An 18,506-nucleotide genomic window follows, 5' to 3' on the forward strand; every position below is an offset into this window, starting at 1 on the left:
AATTGTATTTTTATCATTAAACTTCTTCACAATTATTTACTAGAATTATTAAAAGTTCCTCATAAAATGTTATGAATATTCAAATATACAGCATCCTTATTTAATATTTTAGATGCTAAATTTGTTTTAGAATTTAGCAGAATAAAATGATAGAAAAGAGCAAAGCCATTCAGATAAAATCAGATATTTATTTATTTATTTGTTTATTTATGTCCGAGACAGGGTCTCACTCTGTCACCCAGGCTGGAGTGCAGTAGTGCAATCTTAGCTCACTGTAGCCTCCACCTCCTGGGCTCAAGGGATCCACCCAACCTCAGCCTCCCAAGTAGCTGGGAGCACAGGCATGTGGCACCATATCCAGCTCATTTTTGTAATTTTTAAGAGATAGGGTCTCCCCATGTTGCCCAGGCTGGTTTTGGAACTCCTGGGCTCAAGTGATTTGCCTGCCTTGGCCTCCCAAAGTGGTAGGATTACAGGTGTGAACCACAGTGCCTGGGCAAAATGAGATATTTTAATAATTCATCTTTAATACTCACTTTATATTTTCCAAATACTGGGTGCCTTCCTCCAGTTATTAACATATCGTCTTCACGATCAAGGACAAGACGAATGGGATGACCTGTTCTAAAGAAAATAAATCTTAGGTTCTCCATCCCTCCCATCCATCCATCCATCCATCCATCCATCCATCCATCCATCCTCTCATTCACCTATCTACCCATATTTATCCATCCCCTTATTTAACTATCTACCCACCCATCAATGTATCTGCCTATTATCCATCCATCCACCATCCATTCTCCCACTCTTTATTCAACCGTCTATCCCTTCATTTATCCCATATAAAAGTATTAATATCATACAACATGCTAGACACTAATGTGAATTAATATATGACTAAATCATCATTGTCTCTGTGGTCTATAACTCAGTGGTTGGAGATCTCATTAAAAGTATTAATGTCACATGCAGTTAAGTTGAATTCTATAGCTTCAAGTTTGACCTTCACCCACATCCAGGCATTTGTATTATCTCCACCACTAGAGATAACGTACTATCTTTAGTAGATAGTGTACTAGAGATAGTGTACTATTACCAAAGAGAAAGAATGTGAACAGATAAATGCAAATGTCTGGGAAAACAAGGCCAAACACTCATCCTAGGATGTCTGGGTCAGTGTCTCCATTCTCATCCATGAAGGCTATGCTGGCCAAGTTGGGCTCTCATGCAGGGAGGAGCCTCATCTTTTCTCCGTCTCCAGAGCAGAGGCTTCTAGACTTTGGAGCGCTGAAGAATCCTCTGGCACGCTGGTGAAAATGCATATTCTTGGGCCTTTGTACTAGGATTTGGATTCAGTGGGTCAGGGAGGGGCTTTAGAATGCATTTTTCTCAGTGATGTTGATTCAGGTGTCTTCAGGCAAATGTTGAAAATCACTATTCTAGTGCAGGGTTTCCTGGTCTTCCCTAATTGTGAGGACAATCTGGAACATCAGAGAAATGCAGTTTCCAGGTCTATCCCCTGCTACTTCTGATTCAATGGTGCTGGGATGCGGAGGCAGAACTTTCTTTTTTGAGACAGGGTCTTGCTCTGCCACTCAGGCTGGAGTGCAGGGGTATGAACACGGCTCACTGCAGCCTGACCTCCTGGGCTCAAGCAATCCTCCTGCCTTAGCCTCCAGAGTAGCTGGGACCACAGGCACGTGCTACTGTGCTCAGCTATTTTTATTTTATTTTATTTTATTTTATTTTATTTTATTTTATGTTAAATCTTTGTAGAGATGGGGATTTCACCATATTTCCCAGGCTTGTCTTGAACTCCTGGGCTCAAGTGATTTTCCAGTCTTAGCCTCCCAAAGTGCTGGGATTATAGGCATGAGCCACCATGCCCAGCTAAGGCAGGAATTTCTATGACATCAGGCAACTCTTACTTACTATTAGGTTTGGGAACATTACTCTGGGGATCATTTAATGCACGGCCCTTGTGTACCAAGGTAGAGTTGAATCTTAAGGCACTGGTTGCCACACTTGGCTGCACAGTGGAACCACTGGGGAAGTTTTAAAATATACTGATGCCTGGGTCGGTATGGGGCAGCCTAGGCACTGGGATTTACATGCTGCCCAGATGATTCTAACTTGCAGTCGTGTTTGAGAAGTCTTAAAGGCACAACGCCTGGGGGGAATTCAGTGAACTGATTATCTTGTGCTGAGTCCTCAGTGGGTGTGAATGGAGAGCAGTTAATTATGGAAAGAACTGGAGATGGGATTCAGATCCTGCTTTATCCCGCTTCTCATTGAGGACTGAGACGTGTGTCTGAATGTTTCAGGATCGAGCTCTGAACTACAGGAGTTGTCAAATAAAGCAGGGCCTGTGAATTTTGCATGCCCTTTGGGGCTCTGACACAATAGTTAGCCACAGAAAATGAACCATTAACAGAAAAAGCAGCACCAACTAAACACAAATCTGAGGCATGAACAGCAAAGGAGTGAGCTTTCCGCTGAGGTCAGCCTGGGAGCTGTCTTTGAGGATGAATCATCTGTCCATTGAGCAGACTCTGAGGACACAGCCCTTCCCAGGTGCAGGGAGGCAGAGGATGAAGAGTCTTTCTTTCCTTACCTCCCCCTGTTCTCGGTCTGAGAGCAGGAAAGAAGAGTCAGGGAGCAGCCTCCCCTCGCACACTCCGCTTGGGCAGGGTGACTTGCCCCATCCCTCAACGGCTCACTTTCCCTGAAGCTCAGGAGGTGTTCAGCTAATAGTCCCACTGCTCCTTTGAATAGCATGTTAGTTATTCAAAGTCCTGTGTACATTTGACTTTTGCAATAACTCTAAAAGCGTTGGAGGGTACGTATGATTATTTACATTTTTTAAAGAAACAGGCAGGAGGCTGAATTGCCCAATGACACACACATGGTTATGACGGCGGCCCAGATGACTGTCGGCCACTGATTTGCCCTCAGCTTTGTGCATTTGATGCCATTCTGTATCAAATGGCATCCCCAGCCATACTTACTTGATGGCACCCACAGCTGCAATCGCCCCGAATACAGCTGGTTTTCCTACCTTCCCTCCAAAACCTCCACCCACTCGTTTTACATGACAGGTGATCCTGTTGATGGGGATGTTTAAAGTAGAAGACACTGTTTTCTGTAAAAGTGAGATAACAAGAAGGTTTATGAGTGAAATGGCAAAGGAGCTTTTTGTGTCTTGAAACAACATCACAGCAAAATTCATTCATGTCTACCATTGATAAAAAAAATGGAGATAATCTGGATCTGTCTGGTGGGGCTCTGTTTAGTTTGTAACCACTGTTGGTCTGCACAGAGCAGCCCTTCTAGCAGAGAAATGGTATTTTCCAGAAGGAAAACTGTCAGAGCCCTGGATTCCTGTGAGAAGCTGGGTTCCTAGTCAAATGCTTAGACCTAAAGTCCCAAGGAGGTGAAAGCCGGTGAACTCCTGACAACCTACCAAGGAGATGATGTGCTTGCGGCTAAACCTAGAGCACTTTGTGACTGGGGAAATGAAAATGTACTATAAAGTGATGTGTTGACTCCAAAGGTTATCTGTGATGATTATTTTAGAGAAAAATCAAGTACAGAAATAATTTAGTGGTGTCATCTCATCACAGAGTTCATCTAAGCATGATGCAAATGAACGTACTCTTGAAACCTAACGTTACTGTGCCTGTTTTTTTATTTACTTGAAAAGACCAAAAACAAAAACAAAAGGTTCTGAGGTCTTGACTGCATTATTGATGTCTGATGTCTAATGCTTGGATTCCAGGTTTTTGCAGGTAAAATGGCCAGCAACTGTGAGGCTCTAGGATCGACTGCCATCATGGAATTAGGAAGGTGGAGATGTGGGCATTATCCTGGACCTCACCTGCACGTGGGCTGGGTCCTGTGTGGACACATAAATGTCCAGTTCTTTGTCCTCTGTCTTTGGAATAACAAGCACTCTTTGCGTTTCCATGTAAAAATGTTTCTGTCCTCCAACATGGACCTCTCCTGTTAAGCATAAGCACAGAACAACTCCTAAGGTGTGTGCTGGTGGGAAGCCACCGTCTTGGAGAATTCAAAAGCCAGTAAGATGTGGACTGGTTGACCTGGAATTTTTTTTTTTTTTTTTTTTTTTTTGAGATGGAGTCTCGCTCTGTTGCCCAAGCTGGAGTGCAGTGGTGCGATCTCGGCCCACTGTAACTTCTGCCTCCCAGGCTCAAGCGATTCTCCTGCCTCAGCCTCCCAAGTAGCTGGGATTACAGCACCTGCCACCTCGCCTGGTTAATTTTTGTATTTTTAGTAAAGATGGGGTTTCACCATGTTGGCCAAGTTGGTCTCGCACTCCTGACCTCAGGTGATCCACCTGCCTCGGCCTCCCAAAGTGCTGGATTGCAGGTGTGAGCCACCGTGTCCTGCCTGGCTGGCCTGGATTTATCCTGACAAGGACCCAGGCATTTGTCCTGTGACAATGTGTTTCAGAGACTACAGTTCTGGATAACAAATTAAAAGTGACAAGTTTGTTCCTTACTCTGCCCAAACCAAAATCTTAGAGATTTTCTTTTATTTTTTCTAATGCTTCCTACCCGTCAACCCCAAAACCGCGCGTGCATGTGCACACACACACACACACACACACAATTTGAAAGGAAGAGGTGTAACAGAAATTTGGCAAAGCACCAAGACTTTAGAGGCTGGACTTTCTGAGGGGAAATCATACACTTTTGATGGCTGCTTCAGAATAGAATCAGGCAGAGTCTATTAACTATCCCCGGGAGCTTACCTTCAAGAATTTGGTCGACTTTTTCAAAGGCCTCCTCAACATTTCCTTGTTCAAGTTTTTTTTCCGGGCACAGGAATGAATTGTGTTTTATGGCATCCTAAATGGCAGGAAAAAAAAGCACAAAAGCCAGTCCTTCCGACTTTTTGTTCCACTGGTAGTTTTTTCTTAAAAACCAGTATGCTCTGGAAAATCACTGTCTCCCGGGACAGATGGAAGTTGTCAAACAAGCAAGGGAGTATTAAAGCAGTAGGCTCACTGCAGAGATGAGAAGTCTGGGGAAAGGTCTTCTGGATTTACAGAGAAAACCAGCAAGAAGGATTAGCGAAACCTTCAGAAGGAAGCTACGTTCAGAACCGAGGGCTGGGGACACTATGATGATCCTGGACTATAAATACTAATTTCTTATGTAAATGTGACTCTTCAGGGAACATGAGATAAGTCAAATGCATGATAGGTGAGGTTCAGGAATCTGCCTGTTTTTTTTTTTTTTCTTTTACCTCTTTCTTGAAGAAAAACACTTGTGTTAGACTACTTAGGTAGCTCAGATACAAGAACCTCTCACTCAGGAATCTGAAAAATACTGAGGCTGTCTTGAGGGGAAGACACAAGTTATTACACATCTCTGGGGCAGGAAAGCCCAGTATACATTGTATTAGGCTGGTGCAAAAGTAATTGCAGTTTTTACTATAAAAGTTTGCAATTGCTTTTGCACCAATCTAATAGGAAGTTGGTTCCTTTCTTTGAGTATTTGGCATCATCTCATACAGGCTTTTCTAGCTCTTTGTTCTATGTGTGTGTGTGTGTGTGTGTGTGTGTGTGTGTTTTCCCTGACAGTTACATGCACTGACTTACAAATAAAGACTGATTCTTTAATGACCTACTGACAGCGGATCCTTGTTTAGCCTTTAGAACCTAGATATTTTTCGACACTTCTGAATGACACCTGTCTCCTGCCTTCCTAGACTGATGGCCTACGATGCCATAGACTTTCTTGCTGATGATCCTCCTGGGAGCAGCTAATATTGATAGAGAGCTTGCTTTGTGCTAAGCACTGTGCAATAACAGTGTATGTACATGTATCCTTACATTCATTCTGTTATGATCTTGGTTTCCTAGATGAGGAAACTGGGCTTAGAGAGGTTAAAAGAACTTTCTCAAAGTCACATTGTAAATAAGTGATAAAGGAAGTGTTCAAGCCCAGGCTAAGTTTTTAGAAACATTTTATCTAATGATGAACACTTGATTTTTTCAAAGCAGCAGACAATGAACAATATAGCTGAATTTTTTCATTTTCTCTTATACTAAGATCTCAGAAGCTATCCTGGTACACGTGAAAGTATGTTTATTGCCATACTGTGCATGTGTCATAAGACAGTATAATCTTTTTTGTTTTGAGATGGAGTTTTGCTCTGTCACCCAGGCTGGAGGGCAGTGGCGTGATCTTGGCTCACAGCAACTCTGCCTCCTGGGCTCCAGCGATTCTCCTGCCTCGGCCTCCCAAGTAGCTGGGATTACAGGCATGCATCACCACACCTGGCTAATTTTTGTATTTTTAGTAGAGACGCGGTTTCACCATGTTGGCCAGGCTGATCTCGAATTCCTGACCTCAAGTAATCTGCCTGCCTCAGCCTCCCAAGGTGCTGGGATTACAGGCATGAGCCACTGTGCCCAGCCAAGACAGTATAATTTTGTTATAACATAGGCTATATTGGGTGAGTGCTAACCATGTGCCAGGTACTGTTCTAAGTGCTTTACACCCATTAACTCATTTAATTTTATAACAAACTAATGAGATACGTATTATTACTGCCTCCATTTTACAGATGAGGAAACCATGGCACAGAGAGGTTAAGTAACTTGCTTAAGGTCACATAGCTAGTAAGTGGTACAGCCACTATTCAAATCTGGCAGTTTGGTTCTAGGAACTGTGTTTGTAACCATGATCCTATGTTGCCTCTGATCTATAAAGTCATATAAATAAATGAACAGATGGATGAAGCACTATTGGTATTATATATGACAATTTTATGACTTGTGGAGGAATTTTTTTGCTGACTCTGGACAGTCCTAATCTGAGGGAACTCTAAATCCCTACCCATTCTGAATTCTAGAATAGTTCATGGGTGTGTCCTCTGGGTGCTATTTCCCCCTTGAGGAAAGTGGGGTTAGAAGGGAAATTTTAAAAACCCTTATTAGGATCCTCGTTCAACCCAAGGAAGAGGAATGAGCCAAGAAAAATCGCCTGGATTTCTTGCAAACTTGGCAAATGGGAATTTAGAACAAAGTTGATTTGGTTTAGGAAGATCAAGAAACATTTTTTTTAAAACACTTTAAATATTGAGCAATTTGTACTGTTTAGTTACGTTTTAAAATGTCCCAGTGGTTCACAAAAGCCTCTGGACACATTTGATGTTCTGTCACAAGCACACAAACAAGTAAGCTTTTCTCAAGTCAATGACTCTGAACCTGTCCCTCACTGAGTCAGAACCTGCAAACCCCAGTCCACACCTGAATTGTCTGTCCTCACTCCGTTATCTTCCCTGAAATACCATTTGAATATCATTATCTAGACTCAGAAACGAGAGTGAAGTTTCTGTGGAATTCCACCATGAAAGTTCCACTGCATTTGGGCTCCACCTTCAAAACATTACTGTTCCCAGTATGCATCCTCACCTTCCTCCTCAAGTCATAGAGTCTCCGATCTGTAGTGGTTATCTGGCAACCTGGAATAAAATCCACATTTCCCAGCTCCCCTTACAGTTAAGTGTGGCACGCGACCAGGTTCCAAACAAAGAGATGGAGGAAGGCATGTGCCATGTACATGCCTCCTTTTAAGTACTGGAGGTGTCCTTAAAGGGAGGGGGCACACCCTTCTTCATCACCTGATTCTCTCAGCTGTCTGGAATGTGGATGTAATGGCTAGAGTTTCCGTGGCTATTGTGGACCAAATGTGCCCTCCAGGAAGCAATCCATGATGGAGTGACTAGATATAAGAAGGCTGGATCCTAAACACACAGAATGCCTTATAAGCCCTGGGCTGCCCACTTCTAGACTTTTTGAAAGTGAGAAACTTCTGTTTTTTCCATTCCTTGGAACCAAAGATGATTTCAGCTCATACAAGTAATGTTTTCCAAAGACAGATGATTTTTCCAGAGCAAACCAGTGGCAAGAAAAAAAAAATTAGATCCTTCATTAAGATTTTTACAAAGATACTTTTAATTCTACAACCTTAGGGAGAGACTGGCCAGCCCTGTTTACCTTAATGGTGAAGATTACAGGTTCCAGATCTTCATAGGTGATCTCTATCTTTTCAGTTGCTCGTTTTGCCTGTACATCTGTCTCAGCAACCACAGCACAGATGATCTGGCCCACACAGTTTACCTGTGGAAAGTACACACCTGAAGCAGATACAGAATTCTGGGTGGAAATAGGCTTAGCTCAACCTTAGCAGTGGCTGGTGTCTTAGATGTCCCCACTTAGCAATAGTAGCCACATTGGAGTCACATTTGACTACATCTGCTTGGCTAAAAATGAAAAAATATATATATTTTTTGAGACAGAGTCTCGTTCTGTTGCCCAGGCTGGAGTGCAGTGGTGCCATCTTGGCTCACCGCAGCCTCTGCCTCTCAAGTTCAAATGATTCTCTTGCCTCATCCTCCTGAGTAGCTGGGATTACAGGTGTGTGCCACCACTCCCGGCTAATTTTTGTGTTTTTAGTAGAGATGGGGTTTCATCATGTTGGCCAGGCTGGTCTCGAAATCCTGGACTCAAGTGATCCATCCTCCTCAGCCTCCCAAAGTGCTGGGATTACAGGTGTGAGCCACCACGCTTGGCTAAAAAATATTTTTAAAGAAAATATAATTTAAAAAATACAGACAGTTCCATTGGCCATGTAACTCAGTGAATGTGAGGCTCAGAGCGGATGTGAGATTGGCTGTAACCTGAATATACCATGTCTTCTGTCCAGCTTGGTTGGCACGTGTTGCCTTCATGATATTTTAGAGTTTAAAGGTAAACAAAGTTTTTGTATAATGTGGCTACTGTTGTGGACTGACTTGTGTCCCTAAAAATTCATATGGACTCAAGAGCATGCAGTGGCAGAGCTAGGACTTGTTGCTTTTCTGTAATACATTTCCTTTTACTATGTTATTTCCAGACTAGTAGGGCTGAAGAAAGGCAGGGTAAAGAGGCGCCAGAAGGCTCGGCGCTTCCACCTCCCGAAGGCAGGAAGAGCTGGGAGCTGGACAGCTGGCAGGAGGGGTACCTTGGTGATTGTCCACACAGAATCATCTAGGAGAGCATGTCCTGGAGTACCTCATCTATAGCCAGCAGTTTGTCACCTTCGGCACCATTGGTGCCTGGAATATCTTCAGCTGTTATCACATCAACCACTTCCGGTAGTTCAAGGGCCTTGGACACATCAATTGATCTAAACAAAGAGATATTTAAGAAGTAGACATCACTCTGGGCAGGGTGGCAGATGCCTGTAATCCTAGCACTTTGGGTGACCAAGAAGGGAGAGATTACTTGATGCCAGGAATTGGAGACCAGCCTGGGCAACACAGCAAGACTCTGTCTCAACAAAAAATTATTTAAAAATTAGCCAGGTGTGGCGGTGGCACATGCCAGTAATCCCAGCTACTCAGGAGGCTGAGGTGGGAGGGTGGCTTGAGCCCAGGAGTTCAAGGCTGCAGTGAGCTATGATGGTGCCTCTGCCCTCCAACCTTTATGACAGAGCCAGACTCTGTCTCTAAATTGAAAAAAGAGGAAGTAGAAATCAGCAAGCTTTGAGGGCCCCAAATGTGAAGGAGGGATAGAGCATGGTTGAAAATCGGAATATATGACAACAAATCCAGCTTAGTTCCTGACCAATCAGAACAGACCTGCCAAGGAGTAGGGTCCAAGAGACTCCCACTGGGCCAGGAGATAACACTTTAGCTACTGGGGGACTGGAGGTGGAGAAGGGATAGTGTGGCTATGGCAAGGGGCGTTCTTGAAGGTTGGGACAGGGGCCATTCATTCTTGGGCATGAAGTGGGTATTTCACTACCACCTCAATACCAGCTATCAGGTTTGTGCCTTTGAATCATGTCTGAGGCTGTAGTAGGGAGCTGAGGTTTTGTGAGATTAGGAGGGAAACAAAGGGCTTGTAACTGTGATTTTTTTTTTTTTTGAGACAGTGTCTCACTTTGTCACCCAGGCTGGAGTGCAGTAGTTCGATCTTGGCTCACTGCAACCTCTGCTTCCCAAGCTCAAGTGATTCTTCTGCCTCAGCCTCTCAAGTAGCTGGGATTGCAGGTACATGCCACCATGCCCAGCTAATTTTTGGGTTTTTAGTAGAGACAGGGTTTTACCATGTTGGTCAGGCTAGTCTTGAACTCCTGACTTCGGGTGATCTGCCTGCCTTGGCCTCTCAAAGTGTTGGGATTACAGGTGTGAGCCACTGAGCCCGGCCAGTGATTTTTATTCTCTCTCCAGGATGCTCATTTCTAGATGTTCTCCCTTCCTCCTGGAGCTGGCAACCTTTTCTTTATTCTTTCCATTTTAGGTTCTTTAGGTTCAGGACATGGCAGAAGCGTGGGCACATTCCTCTGAGGGGATCCCAGGTGTGCTTTTAAAAGGCTCTTGAAAGCTCTTCGTTTACTTACATGATTTTTGCATGAGCCCTGCTACTGGTCACCAAAGCCATGAAAAGTTCTTTATCTACCATGGGAATGTCATCACAAAACATGGCTTCCCCAGTGGCATGTTTCAGAGCTGACAGGTGCATGATGGGGCGTCCAACTGGGTCTTGGAGAGGCTGGTGAGGATCCACATTCTACAGAAGAAGACAAGAGTTGCCTCAGAAGCCTTTACTTGTCAGAAGTGGCCTGGCCTATCACCAACACTCCTGAGCTAGCATTGAGAAATTGGATGGTGACCCTCAGGTGACAAACACTGGAGTGGGCCAGATGATGAGTGTGACACATTAATGATGCCACTAGAACAGTGAATTGTCATTTCAGTTATGTGGCAATAAATGGCAAAGTAGGTGAAGGGGCACCCCAGCTTCTCCTTCTGGCATCTTCTTTTCCCTGGTGGTGCTCTCAGGGATCTCGCTGTCCTGCCTCCTCACCTTTCCAGTGATCAATCTGTCCAGCGGTACTGTCTTCACGATGATGGGGTCTAAAGTGATACAGTTCCCAAGCTGGGACGCTACAATCCATGTCAGAAGCCCAGGTATGGACTTAACTGGGGCCTCTGGCACAGGGTTTGGGGGATGGTAACGGAGTCGCCCCGGATCCAGAATAAGGTGTCCTGGCTGCCCTTTGGAGTGGCATAAAAACATCACTAGGCTGTAAGGAGGTGTAGATAGTGTTTATTCTGGAGCTCCTCTCAGGGAAGCTCTGTGTGTGTGTGTGTGTGTGTGTGTGTGTGTGTGTGTCTGTGTGTGTGCATGTGTGTGGAGGTGGGGTGGGAGAGGGGTTGTGCTATAGCAAGAATCCATAATGTCTAAACTGTCCTGCCAGAAGGGTGAGTTCAGTTACTTGCAGGGCTCTTGTTTGCTGACTGGAGATTAAACATTTGCAATCAGAGCTAGGGGCTGAACCTTCCGGTTCGGCTGCTCTTCTGAGTAAATATCAAACAAATGCCCAAAGAATATCACTTTGAAGAGACTATAATGATTAGACTGTAGATTAGCTGGATGGTTCAGCCTTGAGTTCATCTAGCAGCAGCTTGGGCCTGACCTCAGGATTCCAGCGTCTCCCTGACGCAGACTAAGCAAAGAGCCATTGCGCTGGCAATGACTAGAACGTCAGACCTGAAACCACAGCTCTGAAAAAGCTTGTTCGCTCAGCACAGCTCTAGTTTGCAGGTTTCAGTTAAATCAAACTCACTGACCTGGTACGTTTGGACTCCCTGGGGTATTGTGACTAGGAAATCTTCGAGAGCACTTAGGAATTGGTCTGAAACTTCAGAATGATGACGGCTGTCCTGAAAAATGGTTCAAAACAATAAAGATAAGCTGGTTAGCTACGGTCAAACTGGGCTTTGGTTTACATGAAACTGACTTGGCTAATGTATCCAGCATAGCATGCATAACCACGGCCCATACTACCTGCCCCGGCTTCATGTTTTATGAATGTTTCTTGTTTCCCTCCTCCCTCCAGATAATGAGGACCCTGAATGACTGCTTGGAATCTGATCCTCAAGCCACCTTGAGGAGGGAGAGGCCTGCCAGAGAGCGTGGGCAGAGGCAGGAGGAGAAACAAGGAAAATGGCTAGATAAGCCATCCCAGAATAAGCAGGCATCCGTTGCACACAAAAGGACTCAAAGCCGGATTGCTTTTCTCAGGAACTCAACTCTCCCGGGAGAGCGGTAGCGGTAGGAAGGCTGCTCTGGGTGTCACTGAAATTTGTCAGGTGTCTTGATTCAGAAATTAAATGGCAGCAAGGATTATCCTGGTGAGTGCGGTTGATGAGGGTCTTCATCCAAGTCTGTGAAAATCAGATACCTTAGAACAGTGGGCTATTGGGGTTAGCTGTGGTTGGGGAACAGGGAGTACAAGGTAGGGTGAGAGTTGTAATCATGGTCAGGGGAGGGGTGGAGAGAGAGAGAAGGAGAGAGAGAAAGAAAGAGAGAGAGAATATGTTTTGCTTTGCTTAGCCTATTCCAAAAGTTTACAATCAGAAAAATCTGGAAAGCTATTTAAACATTAGCATACGCATCAGGTTTTGGTCTTTTTTTTTTTTTTTTTTGTACAGGCTCTTGCTCTGTTGCCCAGGCTAGAGTGCAGTGGTACAAACACGGCTCACTGCAGGCTTGACCTCCCAGGCTCAAGAGATCCTTCCAACTCAGCCTCCAAGTAGCTGCGTCTACAGATATGTGCCACCATGGCCAGCTAATTTTTCCATTTCTTGTAAAGATGGGGTTTCCTCAGGTTGCCCAGACTGGTCTCTAACTACTGTGCCCAAGCCTGCCTTGGGCTCCCAAAGTGCTGGGATTACAGGTGTGAGCCACCATGCCTGGGCAGTTTTGGTTGTTTTGAAAATAAAATTTTATTTTATGTTTTAGGTTGATAATAAAATTATAGAAGAGGCAAAATGAATCTCTAGTGCCAGCAAAGTGATTAGTGGTTGCCTGGGTCAGGGGCAAGATGGTGACACAAGGGGCATAGGATACTTTTTGGGATATTGAAAAATTTGAGGTGGTAGCTACATAGATATAAATATTGGTCAACATGTGCTGAATTTAAATAGGTGCATTTTATGATGTGTAAATTACACTTCAATGAAGGTGATTTTAAAAGAAAAAAACTGCACACTGGCAGCACGGACATCACGGACTGCGTGTTTCAGTGTTCAGGGCACGCAGTCAACATTTGCGGACTGCAGAGAGTCTGGCATCATGAGCCTCAGGTAGCCCCTCAGGGCTGGATCCCAGGAGGAGGGCTGGCTGGGAACTGACAAGGCCTGACTCAGTGCAGGTGACAGGTAATGTCACAGGCTGTGCACAAGACAGTTTGCCAAAGTGATGGGAAAGCTGTGAGCTTATGGGTGCAGGGAACACATAAGAGCCAGATGCTATGGGTCAAACTGTGTCTGTTCTAAATATCCGTGTTGAATTCCCAGCACTCCAGCCTCAGTTCTTCAGAATGTGGCCTTATCCAAATAAGGCAGGGCCTTTACTGCAAAGGTAATCAAGTTAAAATGAGGTACTTAAGATGGGCCCTAATCCCATATGACTGATGCCCTTGTGAGAAGCGGAAATTTGGACACAGAGGTACCCACAGGAGAACTTCATGTGAAGACAGAGATCAGGGTAATGCTTCTAGAAGCTAAGGAGTGCCCAAGATTGCCAGCAAACCAGGAGGAGCTAGAGGAGAGGCAGGGGCAGAGTCCCCTGCACAGCCCTCAGAGGGAGCCAGGCCTGCTGACGCCTTGGTTGAGGACTTCCAGCCTCCAGAACTGTGAGGGAACATGTTTCTATTGTTCAGGCCAGGCAGGCTGTGCTACTTTGTTTCAGCAGCCCCAGCCAGCGAATACACGAGAGCACCCACAGGCACAGAGAACAGCTTCACCAGCTTCTTCAGTTCCTGCAGAACCTCTAGGTAGAATTTGAAGAGGAAGCTGACGACTAGGGTCCTCTTGAATTCCACCCGGCCACCTGGGGCTGAGCCTGGGAGCGAGACTTCATCCAGAAGCAGCCTGCAAGCCTCATCCAGCATCAACTCATTCCAGCGCCTGGGAGGGTCAGAGGCAGGAAGGAATTGGTTAGAGGGCAGTTTCTAGCATGGCGTGATGTGGGATAGTGACCTTTTAGAGACCCCAGAGTTACCTCTGGAAACTCAGAAATCACCTAATCAAGTTGCTTAGGGAAACCAAGGCCTGGGGAGGCTGCATCGAGTGGCCCAAGGGTCATGGCAGGGTGAGAATGGGACCTCTTTCATTGCAACTTGAACATGAGGACGTTCCAGAGCCAGACATGCTAGAACCAACTATTAAATAAGCAGAGCAGACTGGGCATGATGGCGCATGCCTGTAATCCCAGCACTTCAGGAGGACGAGGCGGCTGGATTGTTTGAGCCCAGTAGTTTGGGACCAGACTGGGCAATATGGTGAAACCCCATCTCTACTAAAAACACAAAAATTAGCTGGGTGTGGTGGTGCACACCTGTAATTCCAGCTACTTGGGAGGCTGAGCATGATAATCACTTGAATCCAGGAGGCGGAGGTTGCAGTGAAGCTGAGATTGCACCACTGCACTCTAGCCTGGGTGCCAGAGTGAGACTTCATCTCAGAAACAACAACAAAACAGACCACTAGGGCCGATTCCATTGTGAACTGAACAGGACTCAGACTTGGAGACTGACTTCACTGAGGAAGAAATAGAGTGCATGTAATGGTGGGAGCCTTAGGTGCTGCTTGGACACTGCCCAGTGTGGGTTTGCTAGACTTTTTTTTTTTTTTTTTCAAACACAGTCTTGCTCTGTCACCTAGGTTGGAGTGTAGTGGCATGATGGCTACTCACTGCAGCCTCAACCTCCAGGGCTCAAGTGATCCTCTTGTCTCAGCCTTCTGAGGAGTTGGGACTACAGGTGCATGCCACCTTCCCAGCTAATTAAAAAAAAAAAAACATATATATAGTAGAGATGGGGTCTCGTTTTGTTGCCTTGGCTAGTTTTGAACTCCCAAGCTCAAGCAATCCTCCTGCCTTGGCCTCCCACATTGCTGGGATTATAGGCATAATCCATGGCACCAGGACGGCTAGGCTCTTGATCTGTATAAGAGAATGAGCGCAGATGGGAAAAAATCACCTGCTGGCTGAATTCAGGCCAGGTCATTTTTGTTGTATACCTCATCCAAAGAGTGGCATCCAATTAATCAAATTCAAATAAGGTTTAATTCATTCAGTAAAATGACAGAAAGAACAAGCAGTGATTTTCATGAAAGAGTTTCCACCTTCCCAGGGCTTTACTGATGCTTGCCAGAGACAGATCTCCACTTGTTTTATTTAACAGCAAGCTTCCCCCTCAGGGTGCGGGCTCTTGGCTTACCTCCCGAGGAGCAGCTGGCAGGATCTGTGTGCACTGATGGTGGCAGCCCCCACCCCTCCATAGGCGATGCTCAGGTCCTCAATGCTGTCTGTGCCTTCTTTGAGAAGGACTCGCATGCCAGCATTCACGTGGGGCAAGGCGTTCTGCTGGCACTGAGCCTGTCGGAAGGCGGACACAAATTCCCACTGTGGAGACAAAAACCATTTGGGGTTATCTGATATGTCAAAACTAAGAACGAGGTTTATGCGTCTTGTTGCCACTAATTAATCACTTAGACACAATCTAACAAGACACCAAAGACAGTTGGCACAATTAGAGGACACCTTGGCTGCCTTCTCGTTCAAAGTGAGAATAGCGTCCTCCCCAAGTCCCATTCTCAAGGCCTTGGACACCCTCAAGGAACAGGGATCACCGCGCACTCTCCCTCGGAGGCCAGGATGCCTCTGCACGGGATGCTGTGGGAACTTACTCCTGGACAACCATCCATGTGCTGGCATTGCGAGGGGCCATTCCCTCCAGTTTTCAGATGCCTTTTCCTCATGAGGGTGGCGGAACCCTCCTAATGCAGGGGCTTTTATTTATTTATTTATTTATTTATTTATTTATTTTTTTTTTTGAGAAGGAGTCTTGCTCTGTCACCCAGGCTGGAGTGCAGTGGCCAGATCTCAGCTCACTGCAAGCTCCGCCTCCCGGGTTTACGCCATTCTCCTGCCTCAGCCTCCCGAGTAGCTGGGACTACAGGCGCCCGCCACCTCGCCCGGCTAGTTTTTTGTATTTTTTTAGTAGAGACAGGGTTTCACCGTGTTAGCCAGGATGGTCTCGATCTCCTGACCTCGTGATCCGCCCGCCTCGGCCTCCCAAAGTGCTGGGATTACAGGCTTGAGCCACCGCGCCCGGCCTGCAGGGGCTTTTAAAGGTGATTTGCTAAAAGCACAAAGGAGACCCACCACATTGCTTGGCTTGTAGAAATGTTCACTTTTCCACTTGGTAAAGCACAAAAGGGAGCCGAGCAAAGCTTTCCAACAGTGGCTAGGGAATCTTGTGTCAGGAGGAAGAGTCAAGAGGTGATGGCTGCCCCAGCTGACCCCTTGGCGCCATGACCTTTGGTGAGCCAAGGTGGGGTCCACGAAGATGGCCTGTGCCCCTTTGTGCATTTCCGTCTGTGCTGCCACCAAAGGTGCACATGTTTGAGTGGGCTTATTTTTCCGTCTGCTGCCTTTTCATGAATTTAAATGGGAACACATTTTGAAGTTTCCATTCCAAAGGAAAAACTAATGCAGATCACACATGGCTGAAAGCATAACTTATGACTCCCTCCATAACCAGGCTGCCCCTCGGCTTTTGGAGCTACTAATTAATCACACAGACACAATCTAACAAGACACCTGGCACAGTCAGAGCTGTGCTGGTTGGAATGTAGGCATGGTTGTTGGAGGCAGGGGTGCCCCAAAGGAGCCCCCCACTGTTGATCTCTGCCTGGTCCCTCCCTGCTGCTGGGCCGGCAAGCTGATCTATTGCCCTGGCTGGAGCCGGGCTGTGCTCCAGGTGGAGATGGCTCTGGCTGAGCTGGGAAAGCAGAGACCTTCAGCCAATGGTAACGACCAATGCTCCTGTAGAAGAACACTACTGCTACTGTAGTAGAAGGCCCCAGATGGGGAGTGGGCCATCCTCATCATCCTGGTGCCCCAGAGTCTTGGCTGCTCCTCTCCAGGACTTCGGAGGCTGAGCTAGGGTGTGTGTGGGTGTGTGTTGCATTGCCTCTCTCTGGGAAGACTATCCTCTTGGTTTCAGGTACAGCTTTAGCAGAGGCACAGGGAGCAGGCAGTGAGGACAGAAGGTCAACCCCATAGCTGGCTGGGTGGCCACATCAGCCGCAGGGATTCTGAGTTAGCAAACATCTAGAGGCCCTCCTGCGCCCATGAACTATTGGCTAGAGTGGGGTGTGGGACAGTGAGCCCTAGCCCCCATCTCGCTGTGGGTCAGTTAGAGACGCTCCATTCCACAGCCTGAGAGCTTGAACTCGTGGCCATGAGGGGCGTGGTGGTGTGACCACAGGCCCTCAGCAGGCTCCACCCTGCAGCTAGAGCAACAGCCCCACATCCACACCCAGAGCTGCCTGCTCTTGGCTGTTGGAGAGCCTTGGTGCTGGCCCAATCCGCAGTTGGACAGGAAACAGGTTTGCAGGGCAGAGTTATTTTCTTTCCATCTGTTTTTAGATTTCTAAAGATGACTGGACTCAGTTATGAAAAATGGAAAACCACCCTCAAAAGCAACCAGTGGAATTCTGACCTTTTGAGAGTGCGGGATATGCACAGATTCCAAAATTTCCTCTGGCTTAAGGTCTGCACTTGCCAACCCAGCAAGAAAATGTTCATTTAGAGGAATCTGCCGCGTACCTTCTGTGGAAGAGAATGATATTTCTGCACAGTCACAACAAGGAGAGCAAGATTATTCTATTCTTTTAAATGTCAGCAGTGGAGAAGGAAAGGCCAGCTTCCTCTACAGAGAGCAAGGCTGAGGTCTGAGTCCACGGCAAAGTCACAGGGTCCCATCATGGGGTCCCAGGCGGTGGCACCGTCGTGACATTACTATTCTCTCATCAGCATATGTGCTATGTGAACTGGGGTCTCTTCTGCCTCGAAGGCTCACTGGGCCTGTGGTTAACTACACAGAACCTGTTCAGAGCTTATGGTCACTTACGAACCCTTGTTAAGCGAACAACTTGAAGCCAACACACAGTTTGTTTTCACTTTTAACTATTCAATTCAGTTCAAGCCACTGACTTTGCCTTTTGTTCTTCCTGCTGTTGTCAGCTCTTGAGACAGACACGTACACCTTTAAAAACAAAGTGAAAAATTCTGAAACCTCCTTCTAGCCCCGTTACCCCCTCTTGGTGACCACAGCTGTGCCCTCTGGCCCACAGGAGTGCAGTGAGGAGGTCAAACCACGGCCTGGGGACTGTGACATGCGTTTGATCCCTGGCACAGTGAGCACTGTGCTGGTTGGAATGGAGGTATGCTCGTTAGGAGGCAGGGTGCCCCGAAGGAGGCTCCCACGGTTGATCTCTGCTTGGCCCCTCCCTGCTGCTGGGCCAGCAAGCTGATCTACCGCCTTCACTGGAGCTGGGGCTGTGCTCCGGATGGAGATGACTCTAGCTGAGCTGGGAAAGCAGATCTTCAGGCAATGGTAACGACC

General features: G+C 46.4%; 1 protein-coding gene across 1 annotated transcript in view; it reads right to left on the reverse strand.

Annotated features, from left to right (window-relative positions):
- The window catches only part of LOC108531964 (aldehyde oxidase 2-like), a 77,883-nt gene that overhangs the window by 34,526 nt on the left and 24,851 nt on the right, over window positions 1-18,506 (reverse strand). Inside the window, 11 exon segments of the mRNA XM_017875652.1 lie at window positions 537-624; window positions 3,009-3,142; window positions 3,878-4,002; window positions 4,775-4,871; window positions 8,033-8,155; window positions 9,089-9,203; window positions 10,422-10,591; window positions 11,656-11,748; window positions 13,815-13,998; window positions 15,312-15,496; window positions 17,601-17,710. Coding sequence (XP_017731141.1) covers window positions 537-624; window positions 3,009-3,142; window positions 3,878-4,002; window positions 4,775-4,871; window positions 8,033-8,155; window positions 9,089-9,203; window positions 10,422-10,591; window positions 11,656-11,748; window positions 13,815-13,998; window positions 15,312-15,496; window positions 17,601-17,710 — 1,424 coding nt within the window.

The sequence above is a fragment of the Rhinopithecus bieti genome, unplaced genomic scaffold (genome assembly GCF_001698545.2).
Source record: "Rhinopithecus bieti isolate Rb0 unplaced genomic scaffold, ASM169854v2 scaffold_980, whole genome shotgun sequence".
In the NCBI taxonomy this organism is placed as follows: domain Eukaryota; kingdom Metazoa; phylum Chordata; class Mammalia; order Primates; family Cercopithecidae; genus Rhinopithecus; species Rhinopithecus bieti.